The 20,594-nt window shown below is 37.9% G+C and overlaps 1 protein-coding gene across 21 annotated transcripts in view; it reads right to left on the reverse strand.

Annotated features, from left to right (window-relative positions):
- Positions 1 to 2,082: 2,082 nt before the first annotated feature.
- mycbp2 (MYC binding protein 2) overlaps positions 2,083 to 20,594 on the reverse strand; it is a 134,268-nt gene continuing 115,756 nt past the window's right edge. For 16 of the 21 annotated variants that reach the window (XM_073854933.1, XM_073854926.1, XM_073854924.1 and 13 more), the window contains 22 exons: positions 19,924 to 20,073; positions 19,684 to 19,847; positions 19,432 to 19,588; positions 19,122 to 19,346; positions 18,942 to 19,007; positions 16,281 to 16,520; positions 16,072 to 16,161; positions 15,874 to 15,954; positions 13,897 to 14,163; positions 13,301 to 13,584; positions 13,112 to 13,208; positions 12,844 to 12,969; positions 12,478 to 12,573; positions 12,253 to 12,381; positions 10,916 to 11,048; positions 8,538 to 8,641; positions 8,267 to 8,455; positions 8,054 to 8,161; positions 7,510 to 7,719; positions 6,721 to 6,828; positions 6,321 to 6,486; positions 2,083 to 2,917 (listed from right to left, as the gene is read on the reverse strand). In XM_073854933.1, coding sequence (XP_073711034.1) covers positions 2,802 to 2,917; positions 6,321 to 6,486; positions 6,721 to 6,828; positions 7,510 to 7,719; positions 8,054 to 8,161; positions 8,267 to 8,455; positions 8,538 to 8,641; positions 10,916 to 11,048; positions 12,253 to 12,381; positions 12,478 to 12,573; positions 12,844 to 12,969; positions 13,112 to 13,208; positions 13,301 to 13,584; positions 13,897 to 14,163; positions 15,874 to 15,954; positions 16,072 to 16,161; positions 16,281 to 16,520; positions 18,942 to 19,007; positions 19,122 to 19,346; positions 19,432 to 19,588; positions 19,684 to 19,847; positions 19,924 to 20,073 — 3,306 coding nt within the window. In that variant the 3' untranslated portion in view covers positions 2,083 to 2,801. The remainder of the gene's footprint in view (positions 2,918 to 6,320; positions 6,487 to 6,720; positions 6,829 to 7,509; positions 7,720 to 8,053; positions 8,162 to 8,266; positions 8,456 to 8,537; positions 8,642 to 10,915; positions 11,049 to 12,252; positions 12,382 to 12,477; positions 12,574 to 12,843; positions 12,970 to 13,111; positions 13,209 to 13,300; positions 13,585 to 13,896; positions 14,164 to 15,873; positions 15,955 to 16,071; positions 16,162 to 16,280; positions 16,521 to 18,941; positions 19,008 to 19,121; positions 19,347 to 19,431; positions 19,589 to 19,683; positions 19,848 to 19,923; positions 20,074 to 20,594) is intronic. The other 5 variants (XM_073854929.1, XM_073854931.1, XM_073854925.1 and 2 more) reach the window with 1 other exon arrangement.

A 20,594-nucleotide genomic window follows, 5' to 3' on the forward strand; every position in this document is an offset into this window, starting at 1 on the left:
GTAAAAGACTTTATTTTAACTCTTTACTTTTGCAATAAAACTGAAAAGTTTGACATGCAACAGGGCGCTGGAGAGTCCTCACCATTCACGTGCCAACCTTTGCCCATGCATTATTGTGGCAGGCGGCTTTGACATGTGCCAGCTTTTTAAGTTTTTGAAGGTAAGTGCCCCTTAACGGCCCGAAACCATAAAATGGTAATATAAATTTTTTATGAACGTGATGGAAGATATTTTGAGGAATGTTTGGAAACAAATCAATCATGAGCCCCATTCACTTCCATAGGGGGCTCATGAACGGGTTGGTTACAAACATTTCTCAAAACATCTTACTCTGTGTTTATCAAAATAAGGAAATTTATACAGGTTTGTAACAATAAAGGTAAATGAAGACATAATTTTCATTTTTGGGTAAACTATCCCTTTAACCTATTAACTGTTTCTATCTAACAACTGTTTAAAGGGGACATATTATAAAAAATTCTGACTTTTTCCATGTTTAAGTGCTATAATTGGGTCCCAGTGCTTGTATCAACCTAAAAAATGTGAAAAAGATCAACACAGTAACTTAGTTTTGGTAAACCATTCTCTGCAAGCAAAAATAGGTAATTGAAATTTGGCTCCCCTTGTGATGTCAGAAGTGGATAATACCGCCCCTTAATCTGCACTATCCAACCACAGCATTTTCATTTAGTGCAGAGATCAGCTCATTTGCATTTTAAAGGAAACACCCAAAACAGCAAAGTTTTGCCACACCTACAAAGTGACAATTTTAACATGCTATAATAAATTATCTACATGCTATTTTGAGCTAGAACTATATATACGTACTATGGGGACACCAAAGATTTATTTGACATCTTAAAGTCTTGTGAAATGTCCCCTTTAGGGTAGTTAACCCAAAAATAATTTCCTGGTGCTGTTTAAAAGCTGTATGAGTTCTCTATTAAAATTATTCATCATTGCTACCCAGTAAACTTTCTGTCAAGTGCTATTTCTGTCATCAGGCTGAAGAAAAGTTTTTTTTTTTTTAAGATTGTATAGAATGATATTACGCAGCGCCCATGGTACAGCAAAGTATTACGGCAAAATGAGAGTAGTTCCTACCCATATCGGCCTAGAAAATCGCAACTTTTAATTTTCCGTCGGTCTTAGTACCCAATGTAACTACAGAAGAGTCAAGTTTTAAATAGAAAAAATATCGAAACTCTTTGGTTATTTTTGAGCATGATGCTAATGGTCTAATCAGATTCAATGGATTATGCTAAGCTATGCTAAAAGTCGTACCATCAGATCCGGAGATCGGCTGAATGGATTCCAAAATGATAAAAATTAAATGTTTAAAATCAGCATATTTTCAAAAAAGCAGTGTCCCTTTAAGATGGCTTAAAATACCACTTCTGACTAGATTCATGAGCGGTCAGTCAATACGTTTGAATGTCAAAAAGTGTAGTAATTTCTTCAAATTTCCAGCAATTGTGTTTGAAAATCACTAAAATTAAGATTTATTGGAATTATTGTTTCCCCCACTTATCAAATTGTTTTAATGTCTCTCATTCAGATTATTTTATGAATTGTATTAGATGTTCTAGTAAATGAAAGAAAAAGCACACAATGGTCTTTTTGTAATGTACCTTTGCTGAACAGAGAACCTGATTTATTATTACCATTCAGCTCCATCCACAGATAATAATACAAAGCAGATTCACAAGTTGCAGTTCTATGTCTTTTACAGCAGCTGTTTACCACCCCGCCCCACCCCAAAACATTCCTATATGCCTCCAAAACAACCACTAAATACCCACAAACTTCTTATATATATATATATATATATCTTATTTTTTTGTTTTGCCTCACAATCTTTTCATTTGGTGCGAGGGCTGGCCCCAAGAGTCTTGTTCTTACAATACAAAAGCAGAACATACTCACCTTTTGTTTTTAAAATGACAGAAAAAGGGGTTTATACCACATCATTAAGACGAACAGGGCAGACACTGTAGACACTTAGCCCCTCAATAAAGTTCTGACTACAGAAATGATATCGTACTTGCCAGGGGGAAATACAGCCACGTGTGTATCACTGTATAAAAATGTACAGTGGTTTTATTGACATACATTCCATATGTTTACATCTGCGAGGAGGCACACCCAGTATTGCACTTCATTTAAAGTTCTGGCTCAAAACAAAACCCAAGATATCAAACGAAACTGAAGTGTAGAGTAGCAACATCGGAATACACATATGAAGGGTTACTGTCATTATATACAAGATTAGATAAATCGTACACTATTTTCCTCCCAGCGTAACATTCTTAAGTCCTTATACATCATTAGAATATCCATCAAACCATGATGCACTTCAAAGTTAATGAATACTGTACAGGATTAAGAAAAGAACGTTTACATACAACAATAGAATCGTAAATTTGTATATCTGAGAATCATGGCCCATCTCGTTTTGCCTTTTTTTCACACATCCGCCGTGCTCATAACAGTCTCAGATTCAGTTCAGACATCCTCGATGCATTGTTAAACTTCAGTGGTCAGGAGGTGTGCAACGTTTATGGGAGCCGAAGGGTTACAACGGCTGCATGCAAACACGTCACAAAGTTTTTTTTTGTTCTTTTTGTAATTCTTCAGCATCTAAAGAGAGGGAATGCACCCTGGAACACGGGGGCAAGATGAAATCCCCTCTGATTTGGAAATCCGGTGAATCTGCTCTCAGGATGTGCTGATGAGTAAGCGAGTCGCCCACAGGAGGATAAATATATATGTATAGATAGAGCATTAAAGAATCCCGGCATTTAGAAGGTATGGGCGTTTCTACACACACCACATCCCAGTGCAAACTCTTCTCCGGTGGGAGGATGTACCACATGCAGGGGGCACTCGCTTCCCTCTAATTGTTTTCCTTTTGGTCCTGACAAGGAAGAAGAAAAACAACCTTATAGCATCTTGTATTTCTTAGTACATAATCTCTTGCAAAACAATGTACAAAAAAAATGTATGTAGCTAGTAACTAAGCCTACGTTTACATTAGTAATTTTCATTTTAAAACACATAAATTTGGCATCCATATTCCGGGTCGAGTTTTCGATCCTCAAAACCAGAGACATTTGACAATGTTTTAGCTTGAAAACTCTGAGTTGCTGCAGTGTAAACAGACCTTAACAGATCCTTATGTAAACGAAGGTGTGGGTTGTCGACATTCGCTTTCTGATTGGGTGTTCTGGATCATTGCATATCCTTCTCTAATTCGTCAAGCCCCTATGACTTTATGCAGGGGTCTTCAACTACTCTTCTTCGGCAGCCAGATTTTAAAATGTTTAATATGATGCGAGACAACTTTTACCCCTATTTTTACCTTTTATATATTTTTTATATATATTATACTTAATAATTTATTTACCTGTAAATCTTTTTAAAGGATTCTAGTGTTACTCATCAAGTGAAACAAAAAAAGGATTAATAATTTTCAACTTGCACACAGTGTCTTGATTGGAACACACTGAAATATATCACTTCCGGTCAGCGTGTCACATGCGGTGTAGTCACACAAGTTTGTCTTTAATGCATCCAAAGCGCGAATTGGATCAGATAAGTACGCACCCACAGATGGTTGGCACCCCACGCAGCCCCTTTACGACTCTCTTTCCATGTTTTTGGCCTTCATTTGTCATGTACAGTGTAAAGGTAAAAGTATCCACGCTGATTTTAAATCAGACAAAGATGACCGGCTGGTCGGATAAAGATGACTGGAGGGCCGCACTTGGCCCGCGGACTGTCAGTTGACTAGCCCTGCTTTAAGCTGTTCTGATGCTCTTTTTGGCACATTGTGTTTTTATTCATGACACCCAAAACAGGCACTGACAAATAAACGTTTCACCACTTATGAGAACATCTAAATCAATCATTAGTGACTACGACACCGAGAGCCGATCCTCTCTATATGCAGAGTACGCAAGCTGCGTAGGGCCCCGAACCACTTCATGCGCCACTGCACAGATGAGTGACATCGTTGTGCCGCGAGAGCCATTCGAAAGCATAACAAGCAGTATTAACTCACGATACTTTAATTCCATTAATCAGTCCGTCTGTGCAGCTACGCATGCAATTGACCTGCCTATCGACATGCGTCTTGATAAATGAATATGATTTAAAGCTATCCGTCCAGAGCAGAAAAGACAAAAAGTGGCATGAAGGTGAAGTAAAAAGATTAAGAAGACATTAATGTTTTAAATTCCTTTTTAGTCTTGACTAACCACGCAATGGATTTATTACAAACACTCCAGTCCGTACCTCCAGATTTAGTATTAGTCCAGTGTGTTTATAGAAATGTTTGTATGCATCAATAATCAAAATATTTTATACGTGTTAAAGAAATAAATACATGAATTCATGCAAGATGTTGTGTGACTCCTGTTAGCATTAGTTAAAACATTACGTCTAAAGTTTGCATATTTAGAGAATTATTGATGTATTTTGGTTTGTTTACCTCTGGAGTCTGATTCATGTCTTAGTTTTTAAACAAATTTGAAAATCTGCTGAGATGTTTGTTATAGTTTATCTGAAAGCTACTTTGGTTTTATTTTATTCATAATTGTCAATTTGTTTCCCTGAGGTTCTACATCTCTTAAAGCAGTGTTTCGCAACCAGGGGGGCTCAGCAGATTTCCAAGGGGGCCTCAAGATGACTTAAAATTATAAAAAAAATTGACAAAACAAGCTTTAAAATAACCAAAATCTTTTTTTTTGCTATTTTAGTAACGAATATACACCTGTCTAGTCAGTTCAAGCTCTAGTTCATTTTATTTGGAAAATAATTAGTGAGTGGGGGCCTTTAAACATTTTTGTGTGCAACTAGGGGGCAATGAAGTTAAAAGGTTGGGAACCACTGTTTTAAGTAATGTATTTGGCAGTAGACCTTGTGTTGTAAGTGCTAATGTTTAGTAACTAAGTACAGATTCAGGGCTTTTCAGAAAATACGTGTCAATGTTATAAATATGAAATATTCTGATGAGTGCACCAGTAATGGCAAAAAATGTACAGCTATAAGATAATACGTGTTTTTAGTAGAGCTGCACGATTCTGTATAAAATGAGAATCACGATTCTTTTGCCTAAAATTAAGATCACGATTCTCAAGAACTTTGTTAATTTTAAAGATGTACAACCCCTGAACATTAGTTTAACATTAGTTTTTACAGGTGCAAAGAATTGTGCTTCTGAAAGTTTCAGATAAGTGTACATAATCTTTAAATTCAGTTAATGTTAATTGTAGAGTTATTATGTATGAAAAAAAATTAAAATATACATTTTAAGTAGAAATGGATTGACATTACTTTAATGAGCTATGACACGGTTCGGCGCCAACCAATCGCAAGGCGGAAACGTTCGGCGCCAACCAAACGGAAGGTGGAAACCTCCGCTAGATAGATTTCCAGAGAATGCATTAGAGCGATTTTTAATGTGAACTTCCATCGGGTGAATAAATCTACATGCACCCTTAATCTTCACGCCCACTAAACTTGGGCCAAATACAAGAAAATGTAATTTAAGCAGTCAAGTGCAAAGACAGCAAGTGTGGTTATTTGGACGCAGCCAATGTTTCCCCCTGTGCTAAAAACCCTTTCGGAAGGGATAAGATCCGGAATAAGATCCTCTTTTTGGTACTAAAACAACATCAAGGTTCTTGTCGGACATACCTGCGCATTGCTCTGTCTCACTCTTCTCTTTAGTTTATGTTTCTTTCTGTCTAATTTCTCGGCGAAAGCATCCGCTGTACCAGTGGAGCGAACACGAGCACATCTGGCTTGCACAATAATAAATGAGACGTCAAGACGTCATCGCGGCCGCTGTGAATGCGTGTTGTCAAGAAAACTGACGAAACTGCGTCTTTCATCCTTAAAAATATAATTACCCGAATCGTCGAAATGCTGAATTAAGATCGTTTGGGGGGGTCGAATCGAGATCACAATCTTTAACGATTAATCGTGCAGCTCTAGTTTTTAGTTAACATTTTGTTTATAACTACATTTAAGAAGAGACCGTGAATGTTTTTATGAATGCGCTGACAGGGCCCCATCACAAAGTTGCTTAGGGGCCCCAGAAGTCTAAGATGAGCATGTTTCGAGCACTTTTGGTCATGTATAGTGCGGACGGGTATGTGTGACACAGTGGATATGCCAGTGTAGACGCAAATAGTTTTTATTCTAAAACGCTGTATAAAAATGAAAGCGCACAAGTAGAAACGTAGCATAAAAAGTTCTAAACATAAAATAAACATGTTGGTTTTAATGAAACAGAATAAGGCGTTTTTGTTTACCAGCAGGACAATGAGGCAGGTCTTCTTTGGAAACACTGGTCATCCTCTGGAAATCATCATGACAGGCGTTGCAAAAATGTGTGGTTCCAAAACAGAAGAACACAGCCACAGAGCAACAGTAACGGCATTTATATTCCAGGAAATCTGTGCCGTGCTTAGAACACATCTGCAACAAAAATCAAGAATTATTAGTAGCCTTTTAACTTTTTTTATTATTTAAATTATGTTTTTATTATTTTAATTTCCGTAATTATTTGCTAATATGGCTGTAAGACAATGATTAATGTTTAAATAAAAACTTTGCCTATAAAACACATGGAACAAATTAACGTGAAACTATAATCATTTTAATCATGATAAAACATAAACATTTTCAAATCAGTATTATTAATCCACTGACCTGTGCTCGGGACACATCTGAGCATGCTCCACAGATGAGCTCACGGGGATCATAATCATCACCTTGTCCTGCCTCAGCATCACAGCGGGCTTCTCCCCCAAAATATGCCTGTTGTCAAAAGTCACTATTAGCAGCACTGTTAGCAGCAAAAAATTAACATTTTATTCCTTTTACTCATCCATTAATCTTACTTATGATATGAGAAAAATCACTAACATCTTCAATCATTTAGAGTCAAACCTGGCACAACATGCCATTAACTGCCAGGCATGAATATATGCACACCAAATGAAATTAGTACTTCAGCTATTGGATGAAATAGCACAATAAAAGTGCTTTCATTGTGTTGTTTTGTTTTTAATGAGGCAGACAGGAAAGAATGACAGTATTTTCCATTCTGACCTTTTACCTCAAACACTCTTGTGCCCGAAATTGCCTACTACATACAATATGTGAAATGGATAGTATGATTTAAACCTCAAGTGCAAAATACTGTGGTAAAAATACCTGGATGGCACCTTTTTTAACCCATGAAGCCACTGGAGCCATCAAATAAAAAAATATATAAATATAAATATATAAATACCCCAAAATTAATCGCAATTAATCATTATGCATCCCTATCTAGAATGTATGCATACTGCATGCATGCATCCACACTACTGTATATATACACATCACTGATTGAACTGTCAAGAAGCAGGTACCTTTATCTAATTTGATAATGGGATAAGTGTAACTAATCTCATCTTTGCCAACAAAAAAATTGGGAACAGAGTGTGATCAAACCTTTTTACACTTGAAGCAGACGTAGTATGCATATCTGTTCATGGCAAATCCAGCTGGGTCGTTGTAGAATCGAGCTCCAGACATTGTGATGGCTTCACTCTTGTGTAGACCTTCATATTCTAACCGCATTAAAGCCTTCCTCCTCACGTCCTCATACAGCTCTCGGATTGGATCCAGCAGGTCTTTCAGTACAGAGTGGTTTATCTTGTTCTAAAAGTGCAATAAAGATATGTTTGTTTTCATTCTCTTGTTAATGTGATGTCACACTAACAAAGCCCCGCCCACGGCTACTGAATGACTGGTTAATTTTATCCAAAAGCTTTCTAAATGTGTTTGTTAGCACGTTGTAGCGCTAATGTGGCTAAATATACATTGACATTGGAAAACTTGGAATGTAGGGAGTCTGCTACTGTATTTCCATCTTGGATCTTGGCGGTAAAAATCACCACCCACTTTCATATGGAAAACAGCAGCACGAGCAAGTTTAAAATTAAGTCAATTTGTGTTCACTTTTCCTATTCCTTAAATAAAGTTTATTAAATACCTTGCAAATAGGGCATGACATAAAACCGAAGGTTATCCTGGGCCCAAGCCAGCGGTTCTCCAGAACCCTTCGTGTACACTGAAGATGAAAGACGTGACTGCAGTCCAGCTAAAACGAAGCAGAACAGATTGTTATACATTGATTTCCTTTAAATATATGTGTTACAGTACATTAATTCAGTCCTCACACACAATGTAGTAATTCATTCTGTACCTGGATCGCTGGTGCAGCAGAGAGCGCTTCAGTGAAACAAATCATGCACATATCATCAGCGTCTTGTTTCAGACAGGCTGCGCTTTTATCACAACCATGCAGGCAGGGAAGACACATCTCTTCATTTTTCACCCCACCACACGGGTGACCACACGGATGAGTTTTACTACAGGCCAGTTTTGCATACTCCTACACACAATAGGTAAAATAGGTCAACGTGGTCATGAGATCATTTGTTAATCCATGTAATAAAGTGGATATCAGTGTATACCTGACAATCCTGGTCTGAACACACGCTTCCTACAGCGGACAGCTCTGTACCGTTCCTGGTTCCACAGAAGCGGCAGACGTCCGAACTGCTGGATGCTGGTTTACCTGTGTTATACAATGACACTGTATTAGCTTTAACAGTCTGTGATCACTAAGGTCACTATAAAAATCTGCATAAGCTGTTACCATGGAGTTAACACATGAAAGTTTCAAAAAATAAAATAGAAATGCTATCAAAAATGTCAAAATATAATGCTCATATAATGAATTCCTCTCTATTAAAATTGTACAATATGTATACATTTATTTTATAAACTAGCATTATACATGTCCAGAGGTGATTATGTAATTTACTCATTGGTTTTTGGTTACACAGATTGTTTTTCTATTTCAGAAAGTTTGAAAGAGTTTGAAAAGCAGGCTCTGTGTGCACATGATGAAATAATGACTGCAACTATTTCTCTCAAGCTGTCATTCCCTGATCTTTATGAGAAAAGCAAGTTGAAAGTTTTTTATTTTCCATGAGGATGCAGTGCCTTAAAAAATCTTTCTAGAATAATTCATTCTTCACAAATAGAGCTTTTTTATGTCATCCGGTGAAACCATCCTGCCTCTTTCCATAATATATATAACGGAGGGAAAAAAGGAAATACCGCAATGCCACCCCCCACAAAACCATGCAGCTCTAGTGTTTCAACAAAATTTTCTTTATATAGCGCTTTTTTACAGTGTTGCGTTGTTCAAAGCCGCATTACATGAAAATAAAATTATGATTAATATATAGTATAAATAAAATAGAGTACATGGTATTACTGCATAAATTAATTATAATTTATTAAAACGGTGTATACTTTCCTTTGACTATGAGACATTTAGTCAATTAATACAATAAATGGCAGGCATCATTGGGCTGGGGACTATAAATCGTTATAATACCTGTCGGACATTGATTCTGAATTGCAAAGGTGATATTACGCACAGTTCTTTCACGTATTATGGCTCTTTGATCAGTAGTAAGGCATTATCAATCTAAAATCACTGTGAGTTTGAGTAATTTATAAAATGCATTTTAAAAAGCAAACACAATCATTATAAATATTCTTTCTTATCATGAAAATAATAAAAAAAAGGTTTAAAGAACAGCAATATAAATATGCTTATAGACCTTTCTCACAGTAACCGGAAATACGTAATCGTCGTGAAAGCGGAGTTCCTGTCAAGCGTCAACACACTAGAAAAACACAAACCCGGGCAAGTTTAAAATGGATCAAAGAGTCTACACAACTTCGTTAACGGATTTGCCAAATATTACATTTGCTGATGTGACACGACTAATGGAGGAAAACTTTTTCCATTAAGAATTTTTCCATAAATTTCTAGGTAAGTAGAGAGCGAGTCTAACTGTTACTGAACTGTTAACTAAAACGACACATTATTAGCGTGTCCACTTACACATAATGTATGTATAGTAGATGATATAGACTACCTTACTAAAATATTATAGTCTGCTTTGAATGAAGCATTATGGTACCAATTACCTTCAATTACTGCCTATGGTTGTCCAAGTGAACATCTTGTGTGTAGCAACAATAACGTTAGCCGGATGCTATCATTATCAGTTAACATTTTTGTCTGCTAATGTCTGTGATCGTATGTTTGTGTGTTGGGGTGAACTCGTTCCAAGAAAAAAGGGGAGAGACAGTATTTGGTTGCAAGCGGCGACCAGTGAGCCCTAAAATGTAGTCGTCTTTAGTGAACTGTCTGCTGCATACATAAGTGCTCCCCTTTCTTATGGTGAAGTTAGGTCCTTAATCTCGCCGGATAGCCTGAATCCACTTCTGTCTAACTTCACCATCAACAGGGAATTAATGGAACAGATACGGCTTTTTACATTGCCTTGACTGCGGAGGAAGTAGATTTCCGCGACGATTGCGTATTTCCGGTCATAAATACGTAAGTTGTGAGAAAGGTCAAGAGGCATTTCCTGGGCCTGTGTGTGTAAATGATACTTCTGCTGCTGCGCATATAAAGTTTCTGCATGAGAGCGCCCTCTGGCTTTTGGATGTAGTGGCATTTAACTGTAATTCATTGAGAAGCATGGCAAGCATAACCGCACAATTTATTGTCCCACCCCTATGACATTCCTTACCATCTGACATGGAAATGACCCTTAAAATAAAAATTACAATCTAGCAGAAGTTGTCATTACATAAAAAATTTGCAATAAAACAATGAACAGCAGTGAAAAAACATCAAGTACACCTCAGCACCCTACCCTTACAAGTGAAATAGTGATGCCTGTAAAGATTGTAAGCTTAAAAAGACAAGTTTAAAGTCCACCATCATTCTACTGTCTATTATGAAATGAGGAAATGTCACCTGTATGCTCACGAAATTCCACCATTGCCTTCATGGTCTTAGAGTCGGCCAGTGCCATGAGCCAGAAGAGTTTAGTTCTGCCGCATCCTTCATGTAGGTCCACTTTAATGGCTTCCTCCTCCTCCTTGAACACCTGTACAAGAAATTAAAGGGCCAGGAATTTAATAAATGTATTATTGTATATATGATACTACTTAAATATTCTGGCTCTACTACCAATAATTTCAGTACATTTGCGGAAGAACTAAACAACTGACTACAGCATATTAACTACATTATATCATACCATATACTAAATTCTAAACAAAAATACTCAACCTTAAAAATACTAGTAACACACTTCCATTCAAAAGTGTAGGGTCGGTTAAAGGTGCAGTGTGTACATTTTATAAGGATCTCTTGACAGAAATGCAATATAAAATGCATAACTATATTATCAGGGTTGTATAAAGACCTTTCATAATGAAGTGTTATGTTTTATTACCTTAGAATTAGATGTTTTTATCTACATAAAGGGTTCCCTTACATGGAAAATCACCATTTTGTTTCTACAAAAGCCCTTAACAGACAAACTTTTTTTACCAAGTTGTCTCCAACGATGACATGGTTGTCCGGTGGCAGCTACCGTAGCTTCTCTATGCATTTCGGTGAACGGTGGACTAAAATGTTGGTTGCAATTTGCAACCTCACCACTAGATGTACTAAAATTTACACACTGCACCTTTAACCCAGTTGCTCATGATCTTAAAAACATTTTATTTGAAGATTATGTTTAAAGGGCACCTATTATGCAAAATCCACTTTTACAAGGTGTTTGGACATAATGTGTGTTGGCAGTGTGTGAACACAACCACCCTACGATAAAACAAATCCATCCGCTCCATCATTTTTAATCCATATTAAACCAAAGCAATCTCATTTGGCATGCCGTTTTGATTCTCTTATCAATGTGAGGTCACACTGATAAAGCCCCGCCCACTTACAGTCCTGCATTAAATATGTGTGACTTATTTCTGAGTTGTTTTAATCTTTTGTTTTAAAACACTATACAGTCATTTGTGGACTATACTTAGTGGACTTTACTTGTCATGCTACTGTATGCTTTTTGATGCAAACTGCAATGACAGCAGAACAAAAAAATTTCTAGTCTTTTATCTACTGTATAAATACACCCAACACATTAAAGTCAATGCTTTGGGAGAATGTTAGTGCAGTGTCTCGTATGCTGCAGGTTCAAGAACCATTTAAGATCAGTCAACATTATGAAAATCATTTGGTTTACCTACCGATCAGGATTAATACGGATCAGGTTTGAATGTGTAAGAGTTCAGTCTGACCTGTCTCTGGTGGGTACGTGTCCGCCGGTGGAGATGTAGGAAGCGATCGCAGTCAGTACACAGGTTTCCACAAGCATTACATAAAATGATGGCTGCAGTCTCCCCGTCATCATGGTTATCACACATGGGCTGTAAATAAATGTTAAAGATGACTATTAAAAAAAAGTACATTTTCACTAATTGAGTTTTATTTCCCTCGAGCATAGTAGATACTGTGTTCTGTACCATCTGCTTTTGTTGCCCGTCTTTACCCATCCAGCGACCAGAGGAAAGTCGGTCCACATGGTCCTGATCCAGAACACACAGAGAGGCCAGCGCAAGCCACAGCTAAAAAAACAGTAACAATACAAGACCACCTTAGTGTTTTATTACATTAATACAACATAAAGTGACTAAAAACATATTTGACCATATATGATTACACCTTTTGAGTTAAATTTGTAAATAACTTTTTAAATATTTGATAGTACAGTATGTTTTTTTAGAAATGTATTGTTGCTGTTGACTGGTGATCTCAACACACCCATGCTCTTTTATGCTTGATATCTAACCGAGTGATTTTTGGTAATACCGTGTAACAGATTAACTAAACCACAGCCGAGTGGTAGCGATGCAGCGCACTGGTGATCTGTGTTCTTCTTCCATCTTAGTGAGTGCAATGATGGTCTCGGCTATAGCGTTCTTAGTCACCCTGGACCAGGCGTCTGAGAGATGACCCTGGGGTAAAAAGACACGCAAGTGGTGAGAGACCGTTTCCGCAAAGAGCTATAAACTATATCAGCTATGCAGGAGATAAAATATCATTCATATTTATGCAGCTGAACATGCAAGTCTGAGTTATGAAGTCATTATTACTTACAGCAGCCATGTCTTTGACTAGTTTAATGATAATTTCAGCTATCTGTGGTGGGGTGGAGCCCTTCATCCACCAGTGACTTTCTCCACGCCGTATGTAACTGCACAAACACAGAGGAAGACCAAAAGAATGTCTATAAGTAAAAACCCAATATGATAACTAAAGCATGTTTAACAAATCAACTGAGCTGACCTTGAGTTAAAGATCATGGGCAGAGTGACCGTCGTGACCCCTTTGCCCGCAGCCATGCCAGCTGTGCCAACTATAGTGGTGCCCTTGGCCTTAAGCTGCACGGTAAGGGCCTTGGCGATGCAGCCCAGGAACATATCCAAAATGCCCAGCTTGGTCCAGTCGCCTTTTTCAGTAGAGTGGATGATGTCACTAATGTCCGCTGGTGGAAGGGCCTTTACACCAATGACGCTAGCCAAACGCATGGGAGTGACCTCAGGAAGAACGCGTCTGAGCAATGATGTCACCTGGATGCCAGAAACAATTAATATTGCTTATTGACATGTAAGCCCCATTCGTTGACTGGCTCGATGTAGATTTAAAGGGTTTTATTATTACTTATTTACTTTATGAATTTTTAAAAGTACGTTACATTTCCTTGAGTCCTATATGTGATTTACTTTATAATAAGTGGACTGTTTGTTTGAAACTGATCAGATAACTAAATAATGTTTACAGAAGTGCCTGCATTGAATATTTGTAGTAGTTAGGCAATTTACGAATAGTTTGTACTGAATAACGAACATTTTGGGGTTGATGCACAGAACATAAACACAAACCTGTCTCTGGACACGTGGTGAAGCAGTGTGAAGCAGTGAGAAAAGGTCCTGTAACAGGGTGAGCTGCTGAGCCAGATACTGCCTGCCAACATTAGATCCGCTCAAGGCCAGGACCATAGACAGCAGCTCAAAACAGTACGCATCCGATGAAGCATCGTCATCACTGGGCTGAGAGTTTGCGTTCTCCTTGCTGGAGATGGCGTGCTCCCATTCCTCACGTACACGTGTGGCCTCCATACGAATGGCTTGCACGATATGGGCACAAACCTGCGGATGCAAACAATTAGAGGGTTGTGAATAAGCTCACGTTTTTAGAGCAACTTTAGTGCCAATTTATAAAAACAAATATTTATTTAAAACAAATATTGGGTAAAATTATGTCACTGAAATTAACACATTTTAAAAACACTATTTTGAGGAATTGTACTCCATTAACAATTGACGAATTTAACTATGTTGTGAAATTTACCATATGCTGCCTACTTTAGCACCTTTTTAACCCTTAACCATTGTTCAAAAGGGATAATGTTTTTGGTGTTTGGGGTCTGATAGATAGAAAGGCAATTGCATAAGGAAATATAATTTTTTTATAATGGAAAACTATATCATTTTTTTTTAATTTACTTCTCAACTATACATTTATGCTGTGTTTTTGTGGAAATTTTGTACCTATTTATGGCACAATTACTTAACTAGACCATAAATTGGCTCGTGAAAATTTATGTTTTTAAAGAAAAAATTACTTAAAATGTTAGAAATTATAATTACAGAAAGAAACAAAGTGCAATGACCACTTATATCCAACAGATGTCCATAGAGACTCACTTCATCTTTCTTGATGCTTCAACTTCTCACGACTTTATAAAAATATATATTTTGTGAATATATATTTATACATTCTGAAATACATAAAAATCTGTATTTTGTGTGTGTGTATGAGATGGAAAGTTTGTCCACTTTTTATTTATGCTTCAGGACCAGACCTTGGTTTATATGTAGACATTTTAAGATTTACAATGGATTTACTTTTATTTTATTTTTTGAGAAAAAAAAATGGAAAAAGTAATTTTTCCCATTCATTCAAAACTATTTTTTTTTCATTTTCCCATTCATTTTTAATGTGGGGTCATTTTGATCACAAACACCTTAAAAGGCAGGATAAGCAGGAATTATCTAAAAAAACTTTTTTACAAATTTGTTTAAACTGTCTTTATAATACATAATTAAAATGTAAGTACTCTAAAAAAGAGAGTATAAAACTCGAGTGTCTGTAGACCTCTCACAACTGTTTTAAACAAAGCTCATTATTTCCATTCGGGACGAAACAAATGATTGGCTTGCGCAACTATCAATCTCTCTCGTGACCATGGCACCACCCCTGTTGCTACAGGATCTGCCCACACATGCGCACACCCGATTGATTTGAATGTGCACGAGGCACTATAGAAGAGCAAAAGTACGGCAGAGAAAGAGCATTCAGAACTCACAGTACCTGCATATGCAGTCAGCGAAGGCAAACAAAGGAATAAACGAAGAAATCAAACGAGAGTAAATATCGCGTGGCTTTTCCTCGAGTCGAAGAATTTTTTTTATCATTGTTCATGTCCCTGAGATGAAGGTAACATTTTAAAAAAATGAAGGAAAAGTCCAGTGGGGTCCTCTGGGACCCCAAACACTGATTAAGAGTTAAAGAGATAAACGTTCTGTCATCATTTACCCACCAAACAGATCTGAGGCTCAATTCACTTCCATAGTGTTATTCTTTCCTACTTTGAAAGTCAATGGTGCTCCAGATCTGCTTGGTTACAAACATTTTTTAAATATCTTCCTTTGTATTCAGCAGAACAAAGAAATGTATACAGGCTTGAAACAACTTGAGGGTGAGTAAATGATGACAGAATTTTCATTTTTCTGTGAACCATCCCTTTAACTTTTGTAACAGAGCCCTAGACCACAGAGTACTTTTTATTGCGTTACCTGTTTCTGAAGGTTAGTCAGTTTGCTTCGGCTAAATATAATGCCAACCATGTGCTCCTTCAAGTCTGCATCAGAAGGAGCCTGAAGACAAAAGATTCACAAAACTATTTAACAAATGCATCATATGCTTCATTACCTAATAATTTATTACAGAATGGTCATAGTAAGCCATTGAATACAGGACATGCTAGTATTGACCTTGTCTTCTCCTTCGGGTGATGAGAGCAGGTTCTTCTCTTCTTGTTCTGGTGTTGGTTCTGCATCGCCACAAATCAATTTTCCAAATACCTACAAATGTAATGTCAGATTGACGATCAAAACTATTTTGATCTCCGTAAATGGGATTGGATCAGAACAAGCAATCAAACCATGTATGAATTGATTTTTTGGGGAGATTTCAAGCTCACCTGGGAGGTAATAAGGCGGAACACACGCAGCGTTTCAGCCTCACAGTTCTTCTGCTGGGCTACGCTGGCTGATATCTGCCCAGCGATCTTAATGCTTTCGCCCTCCTTCCAGCCAAGCACTTTGACCTGTCGTACCCGAAGCGTGTTTTCAGGACCCTTAAGCTCAATCTTGATCACATGGTGGTCCCCTCCAGGCAGTTCACTGGTGACCCAGCCCATGTGCCTCGAGTCCAGGTCAATCTAACACAACATAAACTCCATTAAATAACTTTGGAGACACAAAAAGATAATAATCTTGTTAACATTTCCATGGAGACATGCTTTAAATAAGCATTTTTAATCTTGCTTTGTAGCTCTAAAATGGTGACTGGACCTAAAGCCATGTGACATGCAGAAGCACAAATGACAAATGTTACGGAAATAAACTTCTGTTGTATTGTGTTTTGGCTGTTGGTCATTAAAGGGCACCTATTGTGAACATCCACTAACTCCTTCACAGACACAGTCTGGGCACACCTGAGACGTACGTTACATCTTGTAAAAATAGGTGCCCTTTAATAATTTTAAATTATTAGTCAAATGATTAACCAGTGGTGTATTACAGAATTACCCGGGTACGTTTAAGAGTAAGCAAGCGGATAACCCCTGCTTTCGGTTTCAAAAACTGAGGTAACTTTTGGGTTATGCGAGTAACCATAGCAACTGACTCTCTGAGGATAACCTGCTCCGGACCAGGCTACGTTCCAGGGTTAGTTCATTTTAGTCAATGACACGGAGGATGTCTGCGCATGCGTGTACTTATGGTGAGCATGCAGCGGGAGTGGAAGCACATATTTTGCACAAAAATTATAAAGTTTTGTTTTATTACAGTAAAGACCAACTAAAAACCAACTTGAAAAACATGAAACGCATTGTTTATCTCACATTTAAATTTATTTTATTGTATTTATTTGTGTTATTGGTCATAAAACCAGTAAACCAGAAAAACACAGTTTTTTTGTGATTATTACGGCCAAATATCCTTGATCTTGTGGCACGTTTTCTTAAAAAATGTGATGGAATATGCAGGATATTTATGCAATTCTATGTGATGAAACTGCGAGAAGTTGCAAAAACGTTTGCAGCTTTTTGTGATGTTCACGTCGCGTACGTCACTTCATAATGTTCCCATGGCAACAGGGGACATGGCTGCGTTTGTGTGAAGTAAATGCAAAAATTTTCAGCTTTCTGCTAAGATATATGTGACTTTTTACTATGAAAATACGAAATCATGCAACCCTGCATATTTTGCATGCAGAAATCTGCAATTTATGAGTTGAAAGTGGGGCGTATAAAAAAAAAAATGTGTCCGCTGCATAAATATGCGGACTTTGGCTGATTATGCATTGAATCATGCGATCGCATAATCACATTTTTCTGGAGGGACTGTAAAACCCTTACTGCACATTCACACCACCAATGGCAAGTGCGTCAAAAAACGCTCTGGCTCCACTGCCAACAACGCTATAGAAAAAGAGTAGTGGACGCTCTGACGCCCGAATGCATTCCCTGCAATCCTTTTCAGCCTTCCGGTCGGTTCCCGCCAAACGTTTCTGCCTTCCGATTGGTTGCCACCGAACCACGTCATAGCTATTTACCATAAAGGTAACCTGACTTTAACTCTCCTCAATGCTCACACGTCCAATACGCTCACATGTCTAAGGCTCTCATTGAAAATGAATGACTTCCAGCCACTTTGACGCTCTCGGGTGTGAACACACAGTTTGTGTTAAGCCAGCTGCTTGTAAGTTTTGTCACCCAGTTTTAGTTTAATGCCTTACAGAAAAATTATCTTCTTTAAATAAACATAAAATATCAGACCATCCGCTTTTAAACAACAACAACAGAAAAAATGTTTCATCCTACCTTCATTTGTTCTCTTATCAGTTATCACCTCTAAAATTTTCAGCTAAAAGCGGAGATAATTCCATTTTTGTGAAGAACTTTTGTAAGAGATCAGATTCAGAGCCATCAAAACTTACACGACACGCTAAATCCACCACAACGCTGTTGTGTCGAGTGAATGCGTCAGTGTTTAAGTTGGGTAAGATTGCCATCTAGTGGACAATAGCGGAAATATCCATTTAAGACAAAAACAACTCGGAGAACGTTTTCTCTTTATTGACGAAATGACTCAACAATATTTATCTGGATATCGCCATTTATTGTGCAAATGTAGAAAAATTTAAATATGATTAAAGACTGTGGTGTTAATTTTAATAAATCAGTATGAGCAACATTGGCGCAGTGATACTTCTGTAAAGCGGTCTGAACCGTGGGGTTACCGGGGTATTTTATCACGGCTTAGAACGCGTTTCAACCAATCAGAATGAAGAACCAGAACGAGCCATTTTATAAACTGTGTTTTGGAACTGCTCTGCCAGAGATTCCGTTTTAACTGGTTTTAATAGTTGCCATTAGCATGTTGCTAAGCTAACAACATTATGCTCTAACAAAAACACACATATTCAGGCATCAATGTTTTTTGTTTATATTCAATGCTTTTCTTTGTTTGCCATCTTGGATAGATGACAATTTTTCCAGTCTTTTGTCAGTCTTTTAGAAATTAACCCATGATGCCCTAAAATGCTGCCTACACAGGCACCTGATTCAAAATCTTACCTGTTTGATCCGGCAGAGATCTTCTACAGCCTTTCCACACAGGAACGTCATTGATGTTACTTTATTCTGTGAAAAGATTATATAAATCATCAACTGTTTACTCATACAGTTACAAATAGGAAAAAATGACCAAAAAAAAGACATAAGTATAGGAATGGAAACTAAAGATCATCAACTCACTCCGATGTCACGAGAGTTATCAACATGTACAGAGACGTAGGAAGCATTGAGTCCTTTCACGCAGCTGATAGTGACGCTCTTTGTTTTGTTCTTATCTTCATCCCCAGACTCCCAGAACGTCTCAGTGGATCCGTCAGTCAGGCTGCCAATCATGGCAGGTCGGCTAGATGTTTTAATGTCCACTACGCTAGTCAGATCTTTCAGACAGGTCACCACACAAAGTTCCTGCGACAAACACAAGGCGCGTTAATGTGTGCAACAAGAAAACAGGACTTTTCAGCCGGTCGAACGCAGATAAAAATATTCCCACCTGACTGATTGCTTCATATCCAGACTGTACGCTAATGTTAAAACTCTCCTCGCTGTCGCCATCGTCCGATTTGGACAGGATGTTGTTGATGTGGTGAAACACATTACTCTGGTGCAGGAACTGATGATCCGACTGTTTGAATTTAAGACTCCAACACCTGTGACATAGCAAAAGAAATAACATTTTTTGTGGGTGATGCTCTCAATCGCAATAAAGTCTGATACATCATAACTTCTTATAGGATATAAATACCTTAGGGCCATCTGCTGAAGGGAGCTTCCACTGGGCAGTGACATCATCAGGTCAGAGATGGTCTGGAGCAGACGGTGGAAGGTGTGGGGCAGCGGATGAGCTGCTTCTCCAGCGATGAGTATGTCAGAGAGCGGGTGCTCACAGACACCTAAATCCTTCTCCTGGGAGACAAAATAGTCAGAAATCTCTCGCCTTATTGATAAACAATTACAATAGTACCGTATAGCATTGTTTTAACACCTGTTCAAGATTCTCCTTGTTTCCTTTGCTCTCCTCATCCTCTTCTTCTTCTGCCTCAAAGGGTGACGGGGTCAAAGATGCCACAAAGTGCCATAGGATATCATGCAAGGAGGTGGTCTGAGTCACATTACACAGCAGCCAGTTAAATGCCTGAAGAGAAACAGAACAGAATGTTAAGTTCCTGTACATCAGGGTTCCCACACCTTAGTTAACTCCGAATTCAAGGACTTTCCAGGTCCAATATCCACAAATTCAAGGACTAAATGTGGGGATACATGTCAAGTGAGAGCAAGGTTACATCGTGTTACCTTTTAAGATACATTGTTACAGTTCCCTTTTGAGGGACACTTTGGGGATGCATTCAGGGGTAAGTGCGTCTGAATGTGTATATCAAATTTAACCAATGGTGAGGCTTAACGACAAAGACAGGGTGAGGCAGGAGCCAGGAAGTATATCGCTATCTGAATTATTGCCAAAGACGGCGTTACAGGGACGCTGGAAATATGGCAAGAGAGACGCAGCGTCTCGTTCCCTTCTCAGGGAACAACAGTTACATACATAACTCGAGACGTTTTCATGTGTCAAACACTATTATGCAAAAAAGCATTTTGGTATGAATCAACATTCGCGTACAGAAGATATAAGCATTTAAAGCGAACAGTTTAGCACGT

This window comes from Misgurnus anguillicaudatus, chromosome 17 (assembly GCF_027580225.2).
Source record: "Misgurnus anguillicaudatus chromosome 17, ASM2758022v2, whole genome shotgun sequence".
Taxonomy (NCBI): domain Eukaryota; kingdom Metazoa; phylum Chordata; class Actinopteri; order Cypriniformes; family Cobitidae; genus Misgurnus; species Misgurnus anguillicaudatus.